The 18,945-nt window shown below is 28.4% G+C and overlaps 2 protein-coding genes and 1 long non-coding RNA gene across 3 annotated transcripts in view; 1 reads left to right on the plus strand and 2 right to left on the minus strand.

The window, feature by feature from the left end:
* Positions 1-1,130: 1,130 nt before the first annotated feature.
* Positions 1,131-6,369, minus strand: LOC101513594 (probable inactive purple acid phosphatase 27). The gene is made up of 12 exons (XM_004515757.4): positions 5,960-6,369; positions 5,767-5,858; positions 5,267-5,336; positions 5,055-5,177; positions 4,831-4,923; positions 4,390-4,519; positions 4,020-4,101; positions 3,800-3,932; positions 3,247-3,452; positions 3,028-3,153; positions 2,370-2,679; positions 1,131-1,940 (listed from the first exon to the last, which is right to left on the minus strand). Exons 1-12 carry the CDS (start codon positions 6,158-6,160, stop codon positions 1,635-1,637), a joined length of 1,872 nt encoding a protein of 623 aa, XP_004515814.1. The 5' UTR covers positions 6,161-6,369; the 3' UTR covers positions 1,131-1,634.
* A 5,602-nt stretch (positions 6,370-11,971) lies between these two features.
* LOC101512820 (subtilisin-like protease SBT5.3) lies at positions 11,972-15,489 on the plus strand. The gene is made up of 9 exons (XM_004515837.4): positions 11,972-12,065; positions 12,177-12,341; positions 12,919-13,033; positions 13,129-13,669; positions 13,765-13,862; positions 13,943-14,188; positions 14,304-14,418; positions 14,525-14,738; positions 14,852-15,489. Exons 1-9 carry the CDS (start codon positions 12,056-12,058, stop codon positions 15,394-15,396), a joined length of 2,049 nt encoding a protein of 682 aa, XP_004515894.3. The 5' UTR covers positions 11,972-12,055; the 3' UTR covers positions 15,397-15,489.
* LOC113784674 (uncharacterized) overlaps positions 14,631-18,945 on the minus strand; it is a 6,094-nt gene continuing 1,779 nt past the window's right edge. Inside the window, exon 3 of the long non-coding RNA XR_003470785.2 lies at positions 14,631-14,720. This is a non-coding gene — a long non-coding RNA (uncharacterized lncRNA). The remainder of the gene's footprint in view (positions 14,721-18,945) is intronic.

Raw genomic sequence — 18,945 nt, forward strand, 5'->3', positions numbered from 1 at the left:
TTTATCGAATTAGGTAATTTTAAAGTGTATTTTATATTTTGAATTAATGAATTGAGACATATATTTTTGTATATTTGCAAATATTAAAGGTAAGAGAAAAAACACCATTGAATAAGTAGAGTATTTATAAATTGAGTAAAATCGACCTAGTCGATAAAATCGATCAGAACCGATCTAAAAAACAGTTTTGGTTAAGTGATTGATGATCTTGGTTTTCAAAACAAAAATAATAGGCACTTAAATTGGGTATTGGATAAAATTAAAATTGGTTCGGGTAAAATCAAACCCAATTTTTTGTTGTAATTTTTACTTTTTTAAATTTTAGATTTTTAGAAGGTTTGATCCATTGATAGGCTTTTTTTGTTGTTGTTATTTTAGAATTTTGCACTTTGGTTATTCTATGTTTGCAAACATTTTATGTTATTTTAGACCCTATAATTTTGGGTTTTTCATGTTTGTTAGTATTTTATGATTAAATTTATAATTTTGATATTTATTGTATGTGTATATATTTAATACTAAAACAATAAAACAATAATAAAAATAGATTATATTATGTTTTTGAAAAAAAAACAAGGTAATGTAATTTTTTGTGTTGAGAATATGATTTTTAAAAATATTTAAAAACAATTTTTTTTTGAAGTATTTCATGACATAATTCAGTCCAAATCGAAAATAAGTGGTTTGACCAAATGTTGAGTGTCGAAACTTAGGCCACAGAGCCGAATTCGTCCCCCTCCTCCCCTCAATTGATCACAGCCGCCCAACAATAATCAAACATTACTTGCTTTTTGTTGAATTCTTTACAACATAATAATAGTTGCTACGTTATCACTCTTTGAGGAGTCCGTATATAAATTGTTGAATTTTTAGAAAGAAGTATATATTATTCGTTACCTCACACATCCCCAATTATTACTGACTTAGACGTCACAATACTTACAGATATCCCACGACAACTGTACACCGCGTCTCCAGAGGTCCTGCATGGATCAAAATTCATTTTCGCGAACTGTTTTGCCTTAGCAATGTGCTAATGTCACTTTTTTTTGAACAGGTAGTAATGTCACCTAGCATCCTTCACATTCCACAGACAATATAACTATAAATAAATAAATAAATGAATAAAATAAAAATAAAAAAACCATATAACATTGGAAAGTCTAAATCTGTCGGTCCACTGCCAATCCATGAGGATAAAAAAAAAAGTGGTATGAAATTGATAATGGATAAGGTTGCATATTTGGCAACAGGCCAAAATCATATCTCGCACTCTTTTCGGAAGTTTTATTAATCGTAACTTTTCATAGGTTTGATTTGGTTAGGTTAGCTAAAAGGCTAAAACTTAGGTTTCCAAATCGGTATAAGTATTTCCTAAGAACCTCACTATAATTTAGAGTGTAATGGATGCCAATTGTAGGCAATAGTATGCGTCATAATACACTTGTCTATTTCTTTTTGACATCCTCTTTATTTCTCAAAAGAAATTGAGAGGTCTATATTACTACTATAATTTAAAGTGAATAAAGACCTAATGTATGCCAAAATCTAGCAACGTGTCTTAATACACTTGTGAAACATACTAACGAAGTCTTCAATTTCTTTCGAAAAATAGAGATAATATCTGTCTGAGTTCAAGATGCTAAAGTGGTTGCTTCACAACCATCAGGTACACAGGCCAAAACATTTTTGTAATCTCTTGAAACTGTAAAAGAGTCGTAAACCTTTCCATCTCTACTTTTCTTGTATTCAAAGAGGAGGGATGAATGGTTGAATGCTGTCAACTTGACAAACCCAAAGTCAAAATCTCTGTAAAGACTCCACTTTGGAGTCACTTGGCTGAAATTGGACAAGTGACTTCCTGCCCCTCCAACAACAACATGAATTGTTCCATTCACAGTGCCTGAATAATGGGACTTTTCTGTATTCACGCATTGATTCTGCATATGTATTTGGTTCATCCGAAAATAAGCATTAGCATATGTAATTAAAATCAAAACTCACCTATGAAGCACTGATCATTACACCAAACACTAACTCTGACCCGTCAACACTAATATTAATTTAAAAAACTGGAAGTGGTTGAATGTAACTACACATGTAAGGGTTGTGTCAGTATCAGAAATTGACATGCATCAAACACTCGAGACGCTTTTAATCTAAAGTGTCAGTGCTTCATAGAAACTCATTAAAGAAGCAAAAGGAATTATAAGTTATGCAAGATGAATGAGCATCCATCCATCCATAGATAACTTCAACAATTTCGAAAAGGAAGAAAAGCACACCATAAAATAAAACATGGGCTTAGCAATAATTCAAGTTGGTTCAAATTTAAATAAAATAATAGCATATTTGACTATTGTCCTTACTTGATAAATGGGGCATGTCCTTTCGTAGTTATGGACATGGCCATAAAATGCAATATCTACTTTGTATTTCTGCCAAAGTCTCTGCAAACTTTCCCTTCCCATGGGCTCTTCAAATGACCCTTCCAATCCATACCAAAAGTCGGAGGAATATCCAAGCACACGATGAGCAGCAAAGATCAACCATGGTTGTTTTTGTCTGTCTACTGTTGCAAGACAATGCTCAATGAATTTGTACTGTTCAGATCCTTCTCGCCAATCATGCTCAGTGTCAGCTATGCAGAAGCGAAACATGCCATAATCCGTCGCATACCTGAAAAATCAGAATCTCGTTCATTTTACAACTTGGATATATATTATTAAAACCATAAACTCAATTTTTTGTATGTAACTTAATTATTCATGTTAAAATACTAAAACATAATTATGTCATAACTCAGTGAGTTTAAAAGCAATTCAATTTGATCATCTTCATAATAGAAAAAAAAATTAACTCAAATTATTAAACATTAATTTTGATCAAGTTTAATGATAATATATTGATATGTGAAGGATCATTCATATAACTATTTGAAAAGTTCAATATAACGAGTGATTGGATTCACTTTTGTGTTCAGAATAGAAATTAACAAATTTGAATCTTTCATGAAACTGAATTTACCAAAATTTTGCTCTGTTTTCAGCTGGAACATAGAACATGGTCTCAGCCAAAACTCCACACTCGCCGCCTGAATCTGTAGTGTCATAAAAGGATCCCGTGTTGGGCCAATCACGTTCATGATTACCACTGCAGGATGATTGCAATCATTGTTCAATATACAAATAACAAATCAATCTAATTCACATGCCAATGTTACAAGGTATGGGCGATAAAATCAACCTGGCAATCATATATGGTACTGTTGATGCAACTGGTTCCACCTGAGCTGTGAATTGGTCCCACTGTGAGATGTATCCATTTGCATATGATATATCTCCTATGTGGAAAACAATGTCTATATTTTCTAAATCCTTGATAAGCTGATCAGTGGTGTTAAGTGACCCAGGTTGGTAGTTACTATACTCATTTGAACCATCACGCTCAGCCTGAAACACATTGAAGAGCATTGTTGTCAATTGTGGATCGTGAGAAATAGAGTAACATTCAAATTCCACCACACAGCAATGCTATAGCCGCTATTTGACAAATTTTCTATTAAATAGCATATTGCAGAACATTAGCGGTTTGTTCAAACTCCGCTATGCAATAACGTCATAGTGCCGCTATTTAACAACACTGTTGAAGAGATATTCAGTGCTAAAGATCCTTATTTCGCCCAATCATAAATATGCCTAAAGATTGCACTTGGTAGCATACTAGTTTCTTTCTTCCAAAGACAGTTTGAGACAATCTTCTCTGTACATAGATTGTATTTCGAAAAGATTAATATTACCTTCCCCATGTCCCCAAATATGACAACACGTTGAAGTGAGTCCTGTCCGGGATAAGGCGATGACTTGAATGAATATTTCTTGCTCCAAATGTACGAACCATTAGACAAAATATGACCTAATCGGTATGTATACCTGAAAAATATATTGAAGAAAACTATAGAACATACTATGCCAGTTTCACATTGTGCTATATACATAAATAGATTTCAGAATGCATACACTAAATTTGGCCACAGATTTTTGAGAAAACTTGTGTGTATGAAACCAGGGTCACGCCAACCAACAGTTCGTGCAGGTGAACCTGCAGGTGGGAGAAGATAAATAACTAAATTATGCAGTATAGCTACAAAAGAGTCCATTCTAAGTTCCCATTGAAAGAGAAAGAGATCTATTTTTCGGGATGATACAAAAATTGCAGGTTCATGATGACTCTTATCAGGTTCAAACAATTGCAAAATGTCAAGCAGAAATTCAATTGACCATGTGATGCAATAAAAATACCAAGCAGATTAAATACTAACTGGATTAAACTATGTATGCAATAATAATCCAATATGATGCCGTGCTAAGAAGATCAAATAAACCATACCACACATGCTGTTACGACCAAATGTCAATGTTCCAGCAGGCGATTGCACGGGCATTTTTCCGTCAGCACCCCATTCAACAAACGGCGTTGCTTCATTTATGTCATATCCACTTGTCCATGTAACTGTCATCTGCACAAGACAATAACAACAATTCCTGAAATCACTTGCATAGCTCTAATAGACATAGTGGTTCCAATGACATCAATTATTATTCCTATAGTATCAGGTCAAATTTAGAAAGTCCAATTACACTCTTATAGAAATCTATCATTATCAGTGGGTGTGTGCTCAAATTTATTAACCCTATAGATTGCATGTCTTGGGAAACTTGTTAATTTTAATTTGATGTTTCATATAAAGGACCTGTGGATCACAGTAATGAATAGTATTATTTTGGTGAGCATAATATCAAGGACCTCAAAGTATGAAAATGAACTTACTTCATCCCAAGACTTCCCTTGAGCTAGCCGAGGATATAAAGGCACTTTAGGATTGGCAAATGATATGAAATTGGAAACTGCCACAAGTTTAGGCTGCAATGCTTAGTCAAATGATTAATAGTTAGCAAACAATATCATCATATACACATTCTGAACACTGGTTTAAGTACATATTGAGAAAGAAATAACAAATATATGAAAAGCTGAAAGAGTCCCAGACACACATTTGATAGTCCGCCTGAAAATAGCGCAAATGAGAAATCCGCACGTTGATTGATCAACTGGAAACTCAAAGAAGCTTTTCCTGTCTTGGTATAATGCGAGTTTGAGTAATTCACAAACTTGTACTGATACAAAGATTCAAATGAACTACATGAGTAATACACAAATTAGAAAACTAATCAAACCTATACATTGATTGATTTACGACACAAACCTTTATTGGGGCCGAGCATATGAATGGAATCTGCTCTTTTGGATCGTTTAAAGGGGGACAAGTTGATGAACTGCCATTTAAAAAAATATATAACATTCTCATTTAGTTCTTTTATCAGTAATTATATGTGCAGGTTTTACAACTGTACAAAATTCAATAGAACTCTATCGTAATAAAAGAGAGAAGAGAAATGTTAATTTGACATCAAATTTCGACAACAAATTACATGCAGTTCAAATATGTAGCTAATTATGTACGGTGAATGATTCATGAATATAACAAAGTGTTATAAAACATATTAAATTGTGGTTAATGACACTCAAAAACGTGGTTAACTGTATTTCGTGGATGATTAATGAGTCGCTACACCTAGTTATATTCATTAATCCTCAGCTGAACACGATTAACAACATATTTAAATTGTGTGAACCATATAATTTGTGGTTGAAATTTGATGTCAAAATAACACAACTTAAGAGGGATAGATATGCATTAATTACTTGAAGTTTGCAGGAGAGAAAACTCCAACCCAATCATCTACAGATGGATCAGGAAAATCAATATCAAGAGTAACCCACTGTGTATCTTCACCCTAAAATAACAATAATAAAATCACACTATGAGTCAACTTAAAAATCAACGGAAGTCAACGGCTGGAATTTTGAGTAAGTTTAAGAAACATGTTATGTTTACCTTAGTGCCAAGAAGAGAAGGAATAGCTGTAACTGAGGCGTTACTGTGGAGTGAAAAAACGGTTTTATGAATGGCAATTTTGGAGAGTGGTTGTTCACCAAATCCATTAACATGAGCAAACACCAAAACGATGTTTGAGTTGAGAAAACATGATAAGGCTGCTACTGCAAGAGTAATAATCATGTTGCACTTTTGTTTCATTTTTTTGAACTCAACAGAGGTTGGGATCTGTGGGTTTATTAATTCATATGGTTAAATAAATACAAAGAATTATATTCCACTGTGTATTGTTCACTAAATCATAGTAATAATGAATGAAGAGGGAGATAAAGTTTTTTGGTTTTATTTTTGAGGTGGGAAGAGGAAACTAGAATTTTGAGTTCCCAAAAACAACCGGCTTTTCACGCGAACACGGCAAAGTGCAAAAATATATCTTCTATGCATTATTAAAATTTATTTTTTTATGAGCTGGTTTTTTAGATTTTAATATTTTTTATGCTTACAATATTTTTTAGATTTGTTTGAGTAAACATACTGTTGACTTAACAATAATAACTAAAATTATTGATAAAAAGTATTACAAAGATTAAGAGTAATTTTTTTTATTATAAAATAAAAAATATATTTAACATTTTTTACTATTATTATTCAAAATTTCTTATTCTTATGATCTTCGATTTTTTTTTAAATGTCTCGCAGCTATAATTTAGATTTATTTTTTGTGATATGGTGGTATGTTCGTTCAATAAAAAGACGATAAATCAAGATGTGAAAATTTATTTTAAAATTTCACTTCTAGACTTTCACATTTTTATTTTATTTTAAAAATACTTTAATAATATATAAAATAAAATAATAAGAGTTGATTCATTTAATCATTGTACAATCACCCCTATTGTGAGCTAATTATCCAATTCGACTCAATGAAAATAAGTTTTAAATTTAGTGGTGTACTTTTTTTGGAAATTTTAAATTTGAGAATATCAATTTAAATTTTAGAAATGAAATGACCAAAACCGTAAATTAATAAATTTAAGAAAATTTAATGTATATTTAATCTGTTTTTTAAGGAAAATATATATTATATCATTTCATTCTTAATCAAGGAAATAGTTTTTTTTGCTAAAATAAATTTAAGGTTAAACGATAGTATCACATATCAAAGTAAGAAATATTTTAAAGTTTATTAAATATTTTAAAAAAAAAATATTACATTTATCTTCTTTCAATAACATAAAAAAAAATTGAACCCTCAAATTTTTATGCAAAATATTACTAAATGTATTTATACAATATATATTTAAATGTATTTTTGGTCTGCAATATATCTATTATTACTTTTAGTCCTTGTGTTTGCTGAAAATGAAAGTAGTTGGCATGTTTTCTTTTCATGCTCAACTTGCGAGTTTTGTTGAAGGAAAACCTCCGTGTGGAACATTGCTGAGCACATGTGGGGAAAAATAATGATTTTGTTGAGTTCTTTTTTCAGGTTTTTTAGAAGATTAAGAAAGGAGCATGCTTATTAAAAAAATGAGTATATTTCTAATTTTTCCATGATTTTGTGGAGTCGCTTTTACTACTTACTTCATCATTCAAGAATTCATAATTTTAAAACCCTTATTTCTATTTTTATTTCATCATTCACCTCTCATCTCATATCTTATACAAAAGATCTGAAGAAAAAAAACAATTAGATAGAAAATTGAAGAACTTGCAAAAGATGTTTCCCACAAGATATATTATTTGTCTCCCGAACATTCCAACATTTTAAATTTCTATTTATTTATGTTAATATATTTTAATAATATTAAAATTTACAAACGTATACAATTTTAATTCATGTACAGTGACTAATATAAAAATGTATAAATGGTACACAAACATTCTTCATATAAAGATACACGAACTAAGTTGACGTAGCAATAATTTTAGTTTGCATAAATAAGTAAATAATTTGAAACTAGTAATATATAAATATACGCAAATTAAAATTGCGTAAACATACACGAACTGAAACTATATAAACGTACATGAAACTAATTCATATAAGTTTTTCTCTCTGTTTTTTTTACAATATACGTAAATTGAAATCAAATAGCATATGCAAACTAAATTTACGCATATATGTAAATTTAGCTCACGTAAGTAATTTTAATTTAGATTTTCAACATAATATTTTAAAATTTACAAGAATTCAATTCACATAAAGTTACACAAATTAATTGACTATGCGTACGTCTCTAACAACTATGTACAAATACTTTTAAAATCAGAAAAACAGATCGCCAATACATATGATATAATACATATGATATGCAAAATCCCGAGGAAGAAGAAAGGAGAAGGTGAAAGAAATGATGAAAATGAGATAATTAGAGAAGGTTTTTTTGTTAAAATGAGTAAATTTGAGTTTGCTTAAAGAATAATTTGATCATTTTATTTCTATAAGGGGGTGTAACCAGTAAAATAGGGTATATATATGCAGCAAGTATTATGGAGTTTATGGAAAAGAAGCAATATGAAGTTGTTGGAGAATAAAATTAAATATCTCTTATAAAATTTTAACATTTCAATTGTAATTTTTATAAAATAAAAATATAATTTTTAATCTCTATAAAATTATCATATATGCAGTTTTAGCCAGTATTATTAAAGTGATATATGTATTTTTTAATGTATGTTTATGATATTATAAAAAATTCATCCACAAAAAATGAGTTCAAAATTTAATTTCTAATCCATATTTTCATTGCTTTTATCTTGATATTTTAGCAACTTAAAAAATTTATATTTTTAAAATTGAAGAACAATTAAACATGTTTTATTTTAGCAGAGATTAAAAGTAATTGCTAACTAATTTTGTATGGAAAAAAATGTATTTTTATTTTACATAAATTAAAATTGAATGGTAAATTTTTTATAAAAACTAAAAACATATTTAAACCCAGAAGATTATTACAGAGACAACAGATCAAGTCAATTACGAAAGTAAAACAATTTTTTAACTCTTGGTCTCATGATCACATCCATTGTCCCACTATATAATTTTTTACCTTCATATTGATTTAATTATGGTTTTGATCTTTCTATTTTTAACAATTTACATAATAAATTTTTCTATTTTAAAAGTCGATAATTTGGTTCCTCACTCAAATTTTTGTACTAAAAATGTGACCATTTGACATATTTTAAATGACGTAACATACAATTTTATGATGTAAAATCGTATAGATACATTAATTATTTATATGTCATTAATTAAATTAGAAATATGAAAAATTTATCAAGTTGAAAGTTAAGTTTTTGAAAGATTTTTATTTTAATTTCATATGTATTAATTATTTTACATTATCGTAACATGTGTCACATTATTTAAAACGCGTTACATCTTTATTTTTTAATTAAAAAGTCACAATAAGAAACCAAAACTGTTATATTTTAAAATATGAGGATTGATTTTGTAAATTGGTAAAAATAAGGGGACTTAAACTATAATTAATTTTTTTAATAAAATTAAAAAATAAAATATTTGATATGTTAAAAAATTTTCAGTTTTTTTTTTTTGTTTACTTGAAGTTTGAAAACATGAAATATTTGAAATGTAAATTTTTGGCTTAATTGCAGTTTTGGTCCCCTTATTTTAGCTGAATCGCGAAAGTAGTCCCTCCATTTTATTTCTCCCCAGTTTTGGTCCCTCAAACATAATTTTGATCCAAAACTTGATAAAATTTCAATTTTTTTGCATTTATTTAAGTCACACAATGCCTCAAGATCTCATTTGCAACAATTGTATCTGAAATATATGATCATAAATGGTGTAGTACGGCTTTAAAAGATAAAATTTAATCAAATTTTAGACCAAAATTTTGTTTGGGGACCAAAACTGAGGAGAAACAAAATGGGGAGACTACTTTCGCGATTCAGCTAAAATAGGAGGACCAAAACTGCAATTAAGCCTAATTTTTTTTTAACTTGTTTTACTTATTAAAAATTTCAAAAATAAAATATTTACTATAAATATTTTTTCTATTAAAGTTCGTACTTTCTTGATGTATCAAAAATTTCAAAATAAAATATTTGCTATATAATTTTTTTTGTATGCTATAGAAATTCGCACAAAATATTTATATGTAAAACTGTGTAGATTTTTTTTTCTACCTATCAAAATATTTGGTATCTAACTTTTTCTCTCAGTTTTTTTTACTTATGGAAAAAAAAAATTACAATTTGAAAATTTGTATTTTTGAGGGAAAAAATGGGTCAAAAGAAATTATGTAACATATAATTTAAATTACTTAATAGTAATTTAACTATTTTTGAAAGTTAAAGAAACAATTTTTAAAAAATATCTTTAATTTTCTTTAAAACTTTCCTTAAAAAATTATTTTTTGTTCAAATTAAAATTTTTTGCTTTAAAATTTCTAAGAAAAAGTCAAAAAGTCAAAAAGTCAAAAAGTCATGATAAAAATTAATTAATTTTCTTTTGTTAAAAAAAATTTTCTTTACTCTTTTTTGTTTTTTAAAATTACTTTTGAAAAATAAAAAATGTCACAAAAAATAAATTTTATTAAAGGAAAGTAAAAATTATCTGTTTGACTTTTTCTTCAGAAACTTGTAATGCAAAGAAAATAAATTGAAATTTTTTATTTTAAGAGATGAATTTAATGGATATACATTTTGTATGTAAAATAGTTTACTTCCACATCCGATATGAGTTATTCAATTTACAATCTCTTAGATGGAAAGTTATATGATGTGTCTAAATACATCAATCTTTTATACGGGTTTATATTACTTTTTCTCTCTAGCTTAATTATAATTTTAGTTCTTTTATTTTAAATCAAATTTGAAAAATTAGTTTTATTATTTTAAAATCAAATAGTTTTGGTCATTTTCTTTAATTTTTTAATTAAAAAATTATGATATAATATATTTTAAATAATGTGACATAAGATATAATTATATTGAATGATTAATATCTATTAAATTACAATAAAACATATAAAAAAGTTCAATTTCAATTTTTTAAATTATTTATTTTTGTAATTTAATTAATAACATAGATTATTAGTCAATCTATATAATTATACATTACGAGATAGTGTGTCACATTATTTAAAATATAAAAAATAACTATTTTTTAATTAAAAAATTTAAAAAAGGGATCAAAGTTGTGAGAGTTTAAAAGAGAGATTAATTATTAGGTTAATAAAATAGATACCAAAATTAGAATTAAACTAAAAATTATTAAAGTGGTTTTAAGAAAGTCAAACTAAAAATTATTAAAGTGGTCTTAAGAAAGTCAAACTAAAAAGTAAATTATATTCTGAATCGTTATGAACAGGGGGGATGGATTCGGTTTTACAAGAAGTCACTAAAAAGTTATATAAGTAGGGGATTGCATACAACTTTTACATATCTTCTCTTAACCTCATTTCTAATACAAAAATTGCTTATGGAAAAACCAATGTCTTTATCAATTGGTCGTGCGTTATTTTTACTTCTGGTTTGCTTTCTGCTTCAGAAACAAACACAAGCAATCAAACAGGTTAATTTTGTAACATGTTTTGTAAAGTTTATAACATTAAAAATTATTGAGTAAAAAAAAAATATTAAAAATTGTTACAGAACTTTGTAACATCATATAGGAATCCATTAACTGGTTATTAGCCATTATAGTCATCATCAAGTCATTTGTTGAAGTTTTTATTTTTAATTTACGTATGTTTGAAATAATTAATCATGTTATATATATATATTTTTTTGTTAGTCATACATTGTATACTTAGGACCACAATCTAGTCCAAGTACTTCAGCTCTTGATGTTGAAGCTGTCGCAAATTCTCACTATGATTTGCTTAGCTCATACGTTGGAAGGTAAATAATTTAACCCCCATGTCCATGAAATTCGTTGGTAGCAAAATCAATTAATATAAACTAATTATTAATTGAATTATTTTTTTAGCTGATTAAAAAAACGTAATTGAATTATTATTTTTATTAAACAGCGCTGAGAAGGCCAAAGAAGCAGTCTTCTACTCTTATAGTAAATATTTTAATGGCTTTGCCGCAGTGCTTGATGAAGATCAAGCTGCAATGGTTGCAAGTATGTACTTTATAAATTTCATTTTTTTTCTCTTCATTTATGCCAAATGCATGTAAATAATGCATCATATAGTAATTTTAATTAACCCTTTTGTATTAATTATTGGTGTAGAGAATCCAAATGTGGTATCAATTTTCTTGAACAAACCACGAGAACTGCACACAACTCATTCATGGGATTTCCTTGGATTAATAGAGAGAAATGATGCTATTCCAAACGACTCAATATGGAGCAAGTCACAGGGTGAAGATATCATTATTGGGAATTTAGACACCGGTAATTATTGGTTCATTTTTATTTATTTATGCTTTTAAATGCAATTGCCTTATGAGACATGTTTGAACCATTTGATGATAGATATTTTAATTTTTTTCCACAGACAACTTGTTATTTTTTCCGTAGACAAACTCAATTATTTAATACTATGTTTTTCACTCACCAATTCATGATGTATATTTGTAAAAAGGTTATCATTGTCATTCGTCTTCTATTAGTTGACATCCATAAAATTATTAATAGAGATGACTGAAAGTGTGAAACAAATAAAAATTGTATGCAATTGAATTTGAGATTAAAATAAAATAAAATTGAAGTATAATAAAACATATAGTGATAGTATTTATACCCGAGTCAATCCCATTTTTTGTTTGTTTCCCTAACTATGGTTTTGAACATGATTTTAAATTGCTGTAATTGTGGTTATAAAATAAATTTTAAAAATCTACATTATAGTAATCATAATTTAAAATTATTGTTTTGAATCTATGCATTTTTTAATTTTTATACATTGCTTTATTTGATGGTAATTAGTATCCAATAAAAGTATTATGGATTATTATATGATTGTTGATAGGTGTATGGCCTGAATCAAAGAGCTTTAGTGATGAAGGGATGGGTCCAGTTCCAACAAGATGGCGTGGAGAATGTGTTGTTGACGAAAATAATACGGATAACTTTCATTGCAACAGGTTACCCGTCTTATATTACTAGTATTTGTTAAAGATAAAAAAACAAAAAATTGAATGAACTTTTTGACATCTAAATGATATATATATATATATAGGAAGCTGATTGGAGCAAGATATTTTTACAAAGGGTATTTGGCAGCTCTTGGTGACATAGGAAATGTATCATTCAATAGTGCACGTGATGTTGAAGGTCATGGTTCACATACATTATCAACAGCTGGAGGTAATGCTGTTAATGGAGTAAATGTATTTGGTTATGGTAACGGAACAGCAAGTGGTGGATCTCCAAAAGCACGTGTTGCAACCTATAAAGTTTGTTGGCCAAAAGTGGAGGGAGCCGGTGGATGTTATGAAGCAGACATTTTGGCTGGTTTTGAAGCTGCCATAAGTGATGGTGTTGATGTCATTTCGGTGTCTTTGGGTGGTGCGCCTGGTGAATATTTTCAAAGCAGTATTTCTACGGGGTCTTTCCATGCTATTGCCAAGGGCATCGTTGTTGTCAGTTCTGCAGGAAATTCAGGACCTGCTCCCTCAAGTGTTTCAAATTTGGAACCTTGGGTGCTCACTGTTGGTGCAAGCACAATTGATAGAGCTTTCACTAATTATGTTACTCTTGGTGACAACAAAGTTCTCAAGGTATATTATTATTTACCAAACTTTGCTTTTGGTGTATGAAATATTTTGAAATTAATTAATCATTAGATAACAGTAAAATTGATTTTGTTTGTTAGGGAGTTAGCCTTTCAGAGTCCTACTTGCCACCTAAAAAGTTTTATCCATTGATTAGTTCATCTCAAGCCAAAGCTGATGGTGCATTTTTACTTGATGCGTAAGAATACTTTTCAACCAAAGCTGTTTGTTTGAACTTTAATTGTATTTTGTCTTATAAAATCTATATAATTGTTGTAGACTTGTTTGCAAGGGTGGATCTCTGGATCCAGAAAAGGTTAAAGGAAAGATAGTGGTATGCCTTCGAGGTGAAACTGGTAGAACTGATAAGGGTGAGCAAGTTGCTCGTGCAGGTGGTGTTGGAATGATTTTGACTAGTGCCGAAGAATCAGATAATAGCGTTTTAGCTGATCCTCACGTGCTTCCTGCTTCACATGTTAACTTTAAGGATGGCAGATACATTTTTAATTACATTAACCAAACCAAGTAAATGTTTTCTTCATTTACTATATAGGCTTCATATAGTCTCCATATTTTTACTATCACAAATTTTGGATTATTCATACAAAACATTTTCTTTTTATGTGCATATACGATGCAGGTCTCCCATTGCTTCTATTTCTAGAGTTGAAACAGAATTAGGTGTAAAGCCAGCTCCAGTTATGGCATCGTTTTCATCAAGAGGGCCAAATATCGTTGATCCAACAATCCTCAAGGTTTATTGGTTTTTTTATGATTATCAAACACCAATAGACTTATTTTATATATGAATTTGAGTTATTCTATGAATTGTATGGTAATTTTTGGCTTTATGTGTTTCAGCCTGACATCATAGCACCTGGAGTGGACATAATTGCTGCTTATAGTGAAGTTCAATCTCCCTCGGACCTACCATCTGATAAACGAAAAACTTCTTTCATTACTATGTCAGGGACTTCAATGTCTTGTCCTCATGTTTCCGGCGTTGTTGGATTACTCAAATCTCTTCATCCTGATTGGAGTCCAGCTGCAATTAAGTCTGCAATAATGACCACAGGTAAAATAAATTGTTTACTTATATAATCCATCTATAACATGTATATGATTTTGGACTCCAATTTGTTATACAATTCAAATACAAATACAAAAACAAATTTGTATATTTTGCAGCAACAATAACAGGCAATACTGGAAAGCAACTGATGGATTCATCACTAGAAAGTGCAACTCCATTTGCATATGGTGCAGGGCAAATTCGACCTAATCGTGCTGCGGATCCTGGACTTGTTTACGACCTAAATGTTACAGACTATATGAACTATTTGTGCAATCATGGGTACGAAGGTGATCGTCTTAGCATATTCTACGGCAAGCCTTACACTTGTCCAGAATCTTTCAGTTTAGTAGATTTCAATTATCCTACAATCACAATTCCCGACTTGAAGACTGGAAGTTCTCTTAATGTTACACGCACTCTTACCAATGTTGGTGCCCCAAGCATATATAGAGTTCACATTGAAGCACCTCCCGAATTTTTAGTCTCAGTTGAGCCTAAGATACTAAACTTTAAGAACAAGGGTGAAAAGAAAGAGTTCCGTGTAACTTTGAGTTTGAGGCCTCTAAATAAGCTTACGAATGATTATGTATTTGGGATGTTAGATTGGACTGACGGCAAACATCATGTTAGGAGTTCTATTGCAATTAAGCCACAATAGTGACATTTTCGTCTTTTTTTCTGATAGTCAATAAATAATTTTTTTAATTGTAATTGAAATAATTAATATATTAATAAACGTTTATTTTGTTTACATGTTTCTTGTTATAAATGCTTGTCGTATTGCATATTCCATCCATCTTATTTATGTGTTAATTTTAAATTGTACATTATTTAAAAAAAATTAATTGTATTGATTTTAATGTTAAAATAAATTTTATTTATTAAAATACACATATTTACTGTAACTGTAAAATTATTTTATTGCGACAAATGTCACTTAATAATTCTTTGACTGGCTAATTATTTTGATTTAAAAAAATATATAATTTATTTTTCTTTGTTCTCTTAATAATTTAAGAGTTAAGGACAAAGACAAGTAGGCCTATAGAAGGAAACAAAATCGCTTAGTAAAAGTGATTTGGGGAGGACCATCAATTGAAAGTGTTATGTGAATATTGAAAGATAAGATGAGTATTTTGTATTTTTTTTTTCCAGGTTCGTTCAATTTTGGGGATGGTATGGTATTTCTTTGTAAAAGGGAAGATATGTAACACCTTGATTTTCTTTACTACTTGTTTTTGCACTATGTGCTATTTTCTAGATGTATGAATGGTTGGACATAAATCTATAATCTATAAATCTATCTTTAAGATTTTCTTTACATAGATCACGAACTCCGTCGTTGCAGTGTCGTTTACTGTTCTCGGTTCCCCTTCTATGATGCTCGAGGGAATTAATGGTTTGGAACCCAATAAATAGAAGATGGAAAGTGAAGACACCTATGTGATTTGGAATAAAAAAAATATTGTCGATACTATCAGTTCAAAATTTCTATAACTTGCATAATATTACTAGGTCCGTTCTAAAATTTGACATATTATACACTAAAATGTAGTGGTTTTAGACAACTGCAACGATTCTCCATTTTTAATGCAATCGACATTTAGAAGGATATGCATACTTATGATAAATTAACTTCAACTCATGGATTCAACAAATTTTGAATTAATACTGATAGAAAAACCACTTACTATGAATATAGAAAAACCTAGTTTGCTTTTTAATCATAAAATAGTTGTACAAATAACTATATTAAAAGAGAATTGTCTTTTTATGATTGTCTAACTATATCATAAAAAAATTAAAATTTTCCGGAGACTGAACTCCGAAAAGTGGTAGAATAGAATTCATATGATAAAATTATCAAAATAAATAAACCACTATGCCGAATAAAAAAATAATTCTTCTTCATCTATTATTTTTTTTTCTTTCAACGTAACAACCTCAATTGGATATAATCGTATTTTTTTAAAAAATAAAAATTCAATTCGAATTAATTTCATTTGAATTTAGATTTAAAATAGAATTCAATAGAAGAGTAAATTAACTCTATCTTTTTTACGAGCTACCATAGTTCTAGTCATCAATTCGCTTTTTTTCATTTTTTTTCCCATTATTAACAAAAGAGTAATTCCATATTCAAGAGGAGAATGTCATCTACATATTTCTCGTCTTTAGGTAAGTCTTTTTTACCAATAATACCCTAAAGATATCCTCAATCTTCTACTTTGATTTTATCATTACACAACTCCTACATACCCTAATTATAATACAACAAACACATGCAGAAGAAATGATTATCATTCAACAAAATTTAATATTTAACATAACTTAATCTTTATTTGCAACTAAATACACTCCTATGATATTCATCATCCTCATCATCATCAAAAACACAAACATCATACAGATAAATAATCTCAATAATCATCATCTCAAACACTTTCAACACATAAAATTACATCATACTTATCATCGTTAATGATCTAATCCTTATTAGTGAAGTACCTATAATTAATTAATTATCCACCCTTAACTATTAAATTACTAATCAACCTCATATAAGTCCCCTAACCATTACTTGTCGTCTACTAATTATTTTAAGTTTCTGATTATTACCTAATCGATTAGCCATTAGCTAATATCAATTATCCCAAAATTAAAACTCAAGATTATTTCTAGGGTTTTCGTATCAATCTAATTAACCAATCTTGTTTGCATCTCTCCTATTCCCGTGAAATCTTCGGACGCCAATTCATAATTAATGAATTGATTATCCATTCGTATGTGCCACTGACAAAAAACCTCTAATTCCAACTCTCGAAGGTTCTCTTTAATTTTGTTTTTTTATTAAGTCCTTAATATTAAGTTTTCTATCAAAATAATTTTTTTAAAGCATCAATCTATTATTTCATGGGGAGGAAAGGGGTTTATCGGCTCCTAATATTTTTTTAATTTTAAAATTTTCTTTTTTTGAAAATTTTTTTCTAAAAAATATCAAAAAAGATTAAAAAAATTTAAATTACTTTTTTTTTTCTCAAGATAATTTGTGAGAAAAATAAAAATAAAAAAATCAATTTTTTTTCTCAAATAAAAGAAAATTTCAAAAAAAAAATTGTCAAAATTCTTTAAAAAAAATAGATATTTTCTTTTGAAAAAGTGGGCCTATAAGCCCACTAAACCCACAAAATTTTAAGAGACTTTTAGTGTTGAGGGTTTTTTTTTAGACCTTTTAAATTATAAAATTGTTTAACCCATCACCGAAACTAATAATTAGGGGACTTATCAAATTGACATATCTGGGTGCCACTCCAGAACAAATAATACTTGTCACACATGGAATGATATAAAAATTGGCTAAAAGGTCTCAAAAGGGCCAATGAAATAGTACAAGCTAAGAAATTACATCAACGGACAATATATTTTTTGGTAAAATTCAAGTGACTATATATCCTTTAAATTAATTATTTGGAGTTTTTTCTTGAGGAAAATTTATTTTGAGAGACTGTAGAGTCATATTCGGTTGTATAAATATTCGAATTATATATTAACTCACGTTATTAGTTAACAATATTGATGCATCCATTCTTTTAATATATATATATTAATTATCGTGTATTATTAATTTAAAAAGTTTTAAATTGTCACCACAACATAATTATTTAAGAACATGATTTTAGAAGAAATTATGATAAAACTTAAAAGTCAAACATTTACAATGATCTAAAAGTTTTGATTGAATGAGAGTATAAAAAATCTTTATATTGATAATGTATATGAGTTACATCTATATAATTAATTACAATGAGGTAAAAACTCATCCAATCTAAAACATAAAATATTTGTGATTTGATAAAGTTTGGATAAGATTTTTTTTTTAAAAATTGTTCCATTTCGAACTAATCAATTTAAATTAGATAGATTTTCAATTATACAAATTACAATTATAAAATATTGATTGAATATTTTTATTATAAAGTTATGTTAAAATAACAAGTTTAAAACAAAATATAATGTATAGTATACAAAGAATTAATATTTTGGAATAACGATGATACATTATGTTTGAAATGTATAAAATAGTAAAACAAAGTTAAATTAAACAAATAAGTATTATTAATAAAAATGATAACTAACAAATAATAAATTTATTCAATACTTAATACTATTAAAAAAATAAATAAGTATTAATATATATATATATATA

Source organism: Cicer arietinum, chromosome 7 (assembly GCF_000331145.2).
Source record: "Cicer arietinum cultivar CDC Frontier isolate Library 1 chromosome 7, Cicar.CDCFrontier_v2.0, whole genome shotgun sequence".
Taxonomy (NCBI): domain Eukaryota; kingdom Viridiplantae; phylum Streptophyta; class Magnoliopsida; order Fabales; family Fabaceae; genus Cicer; species Cicer arietinum.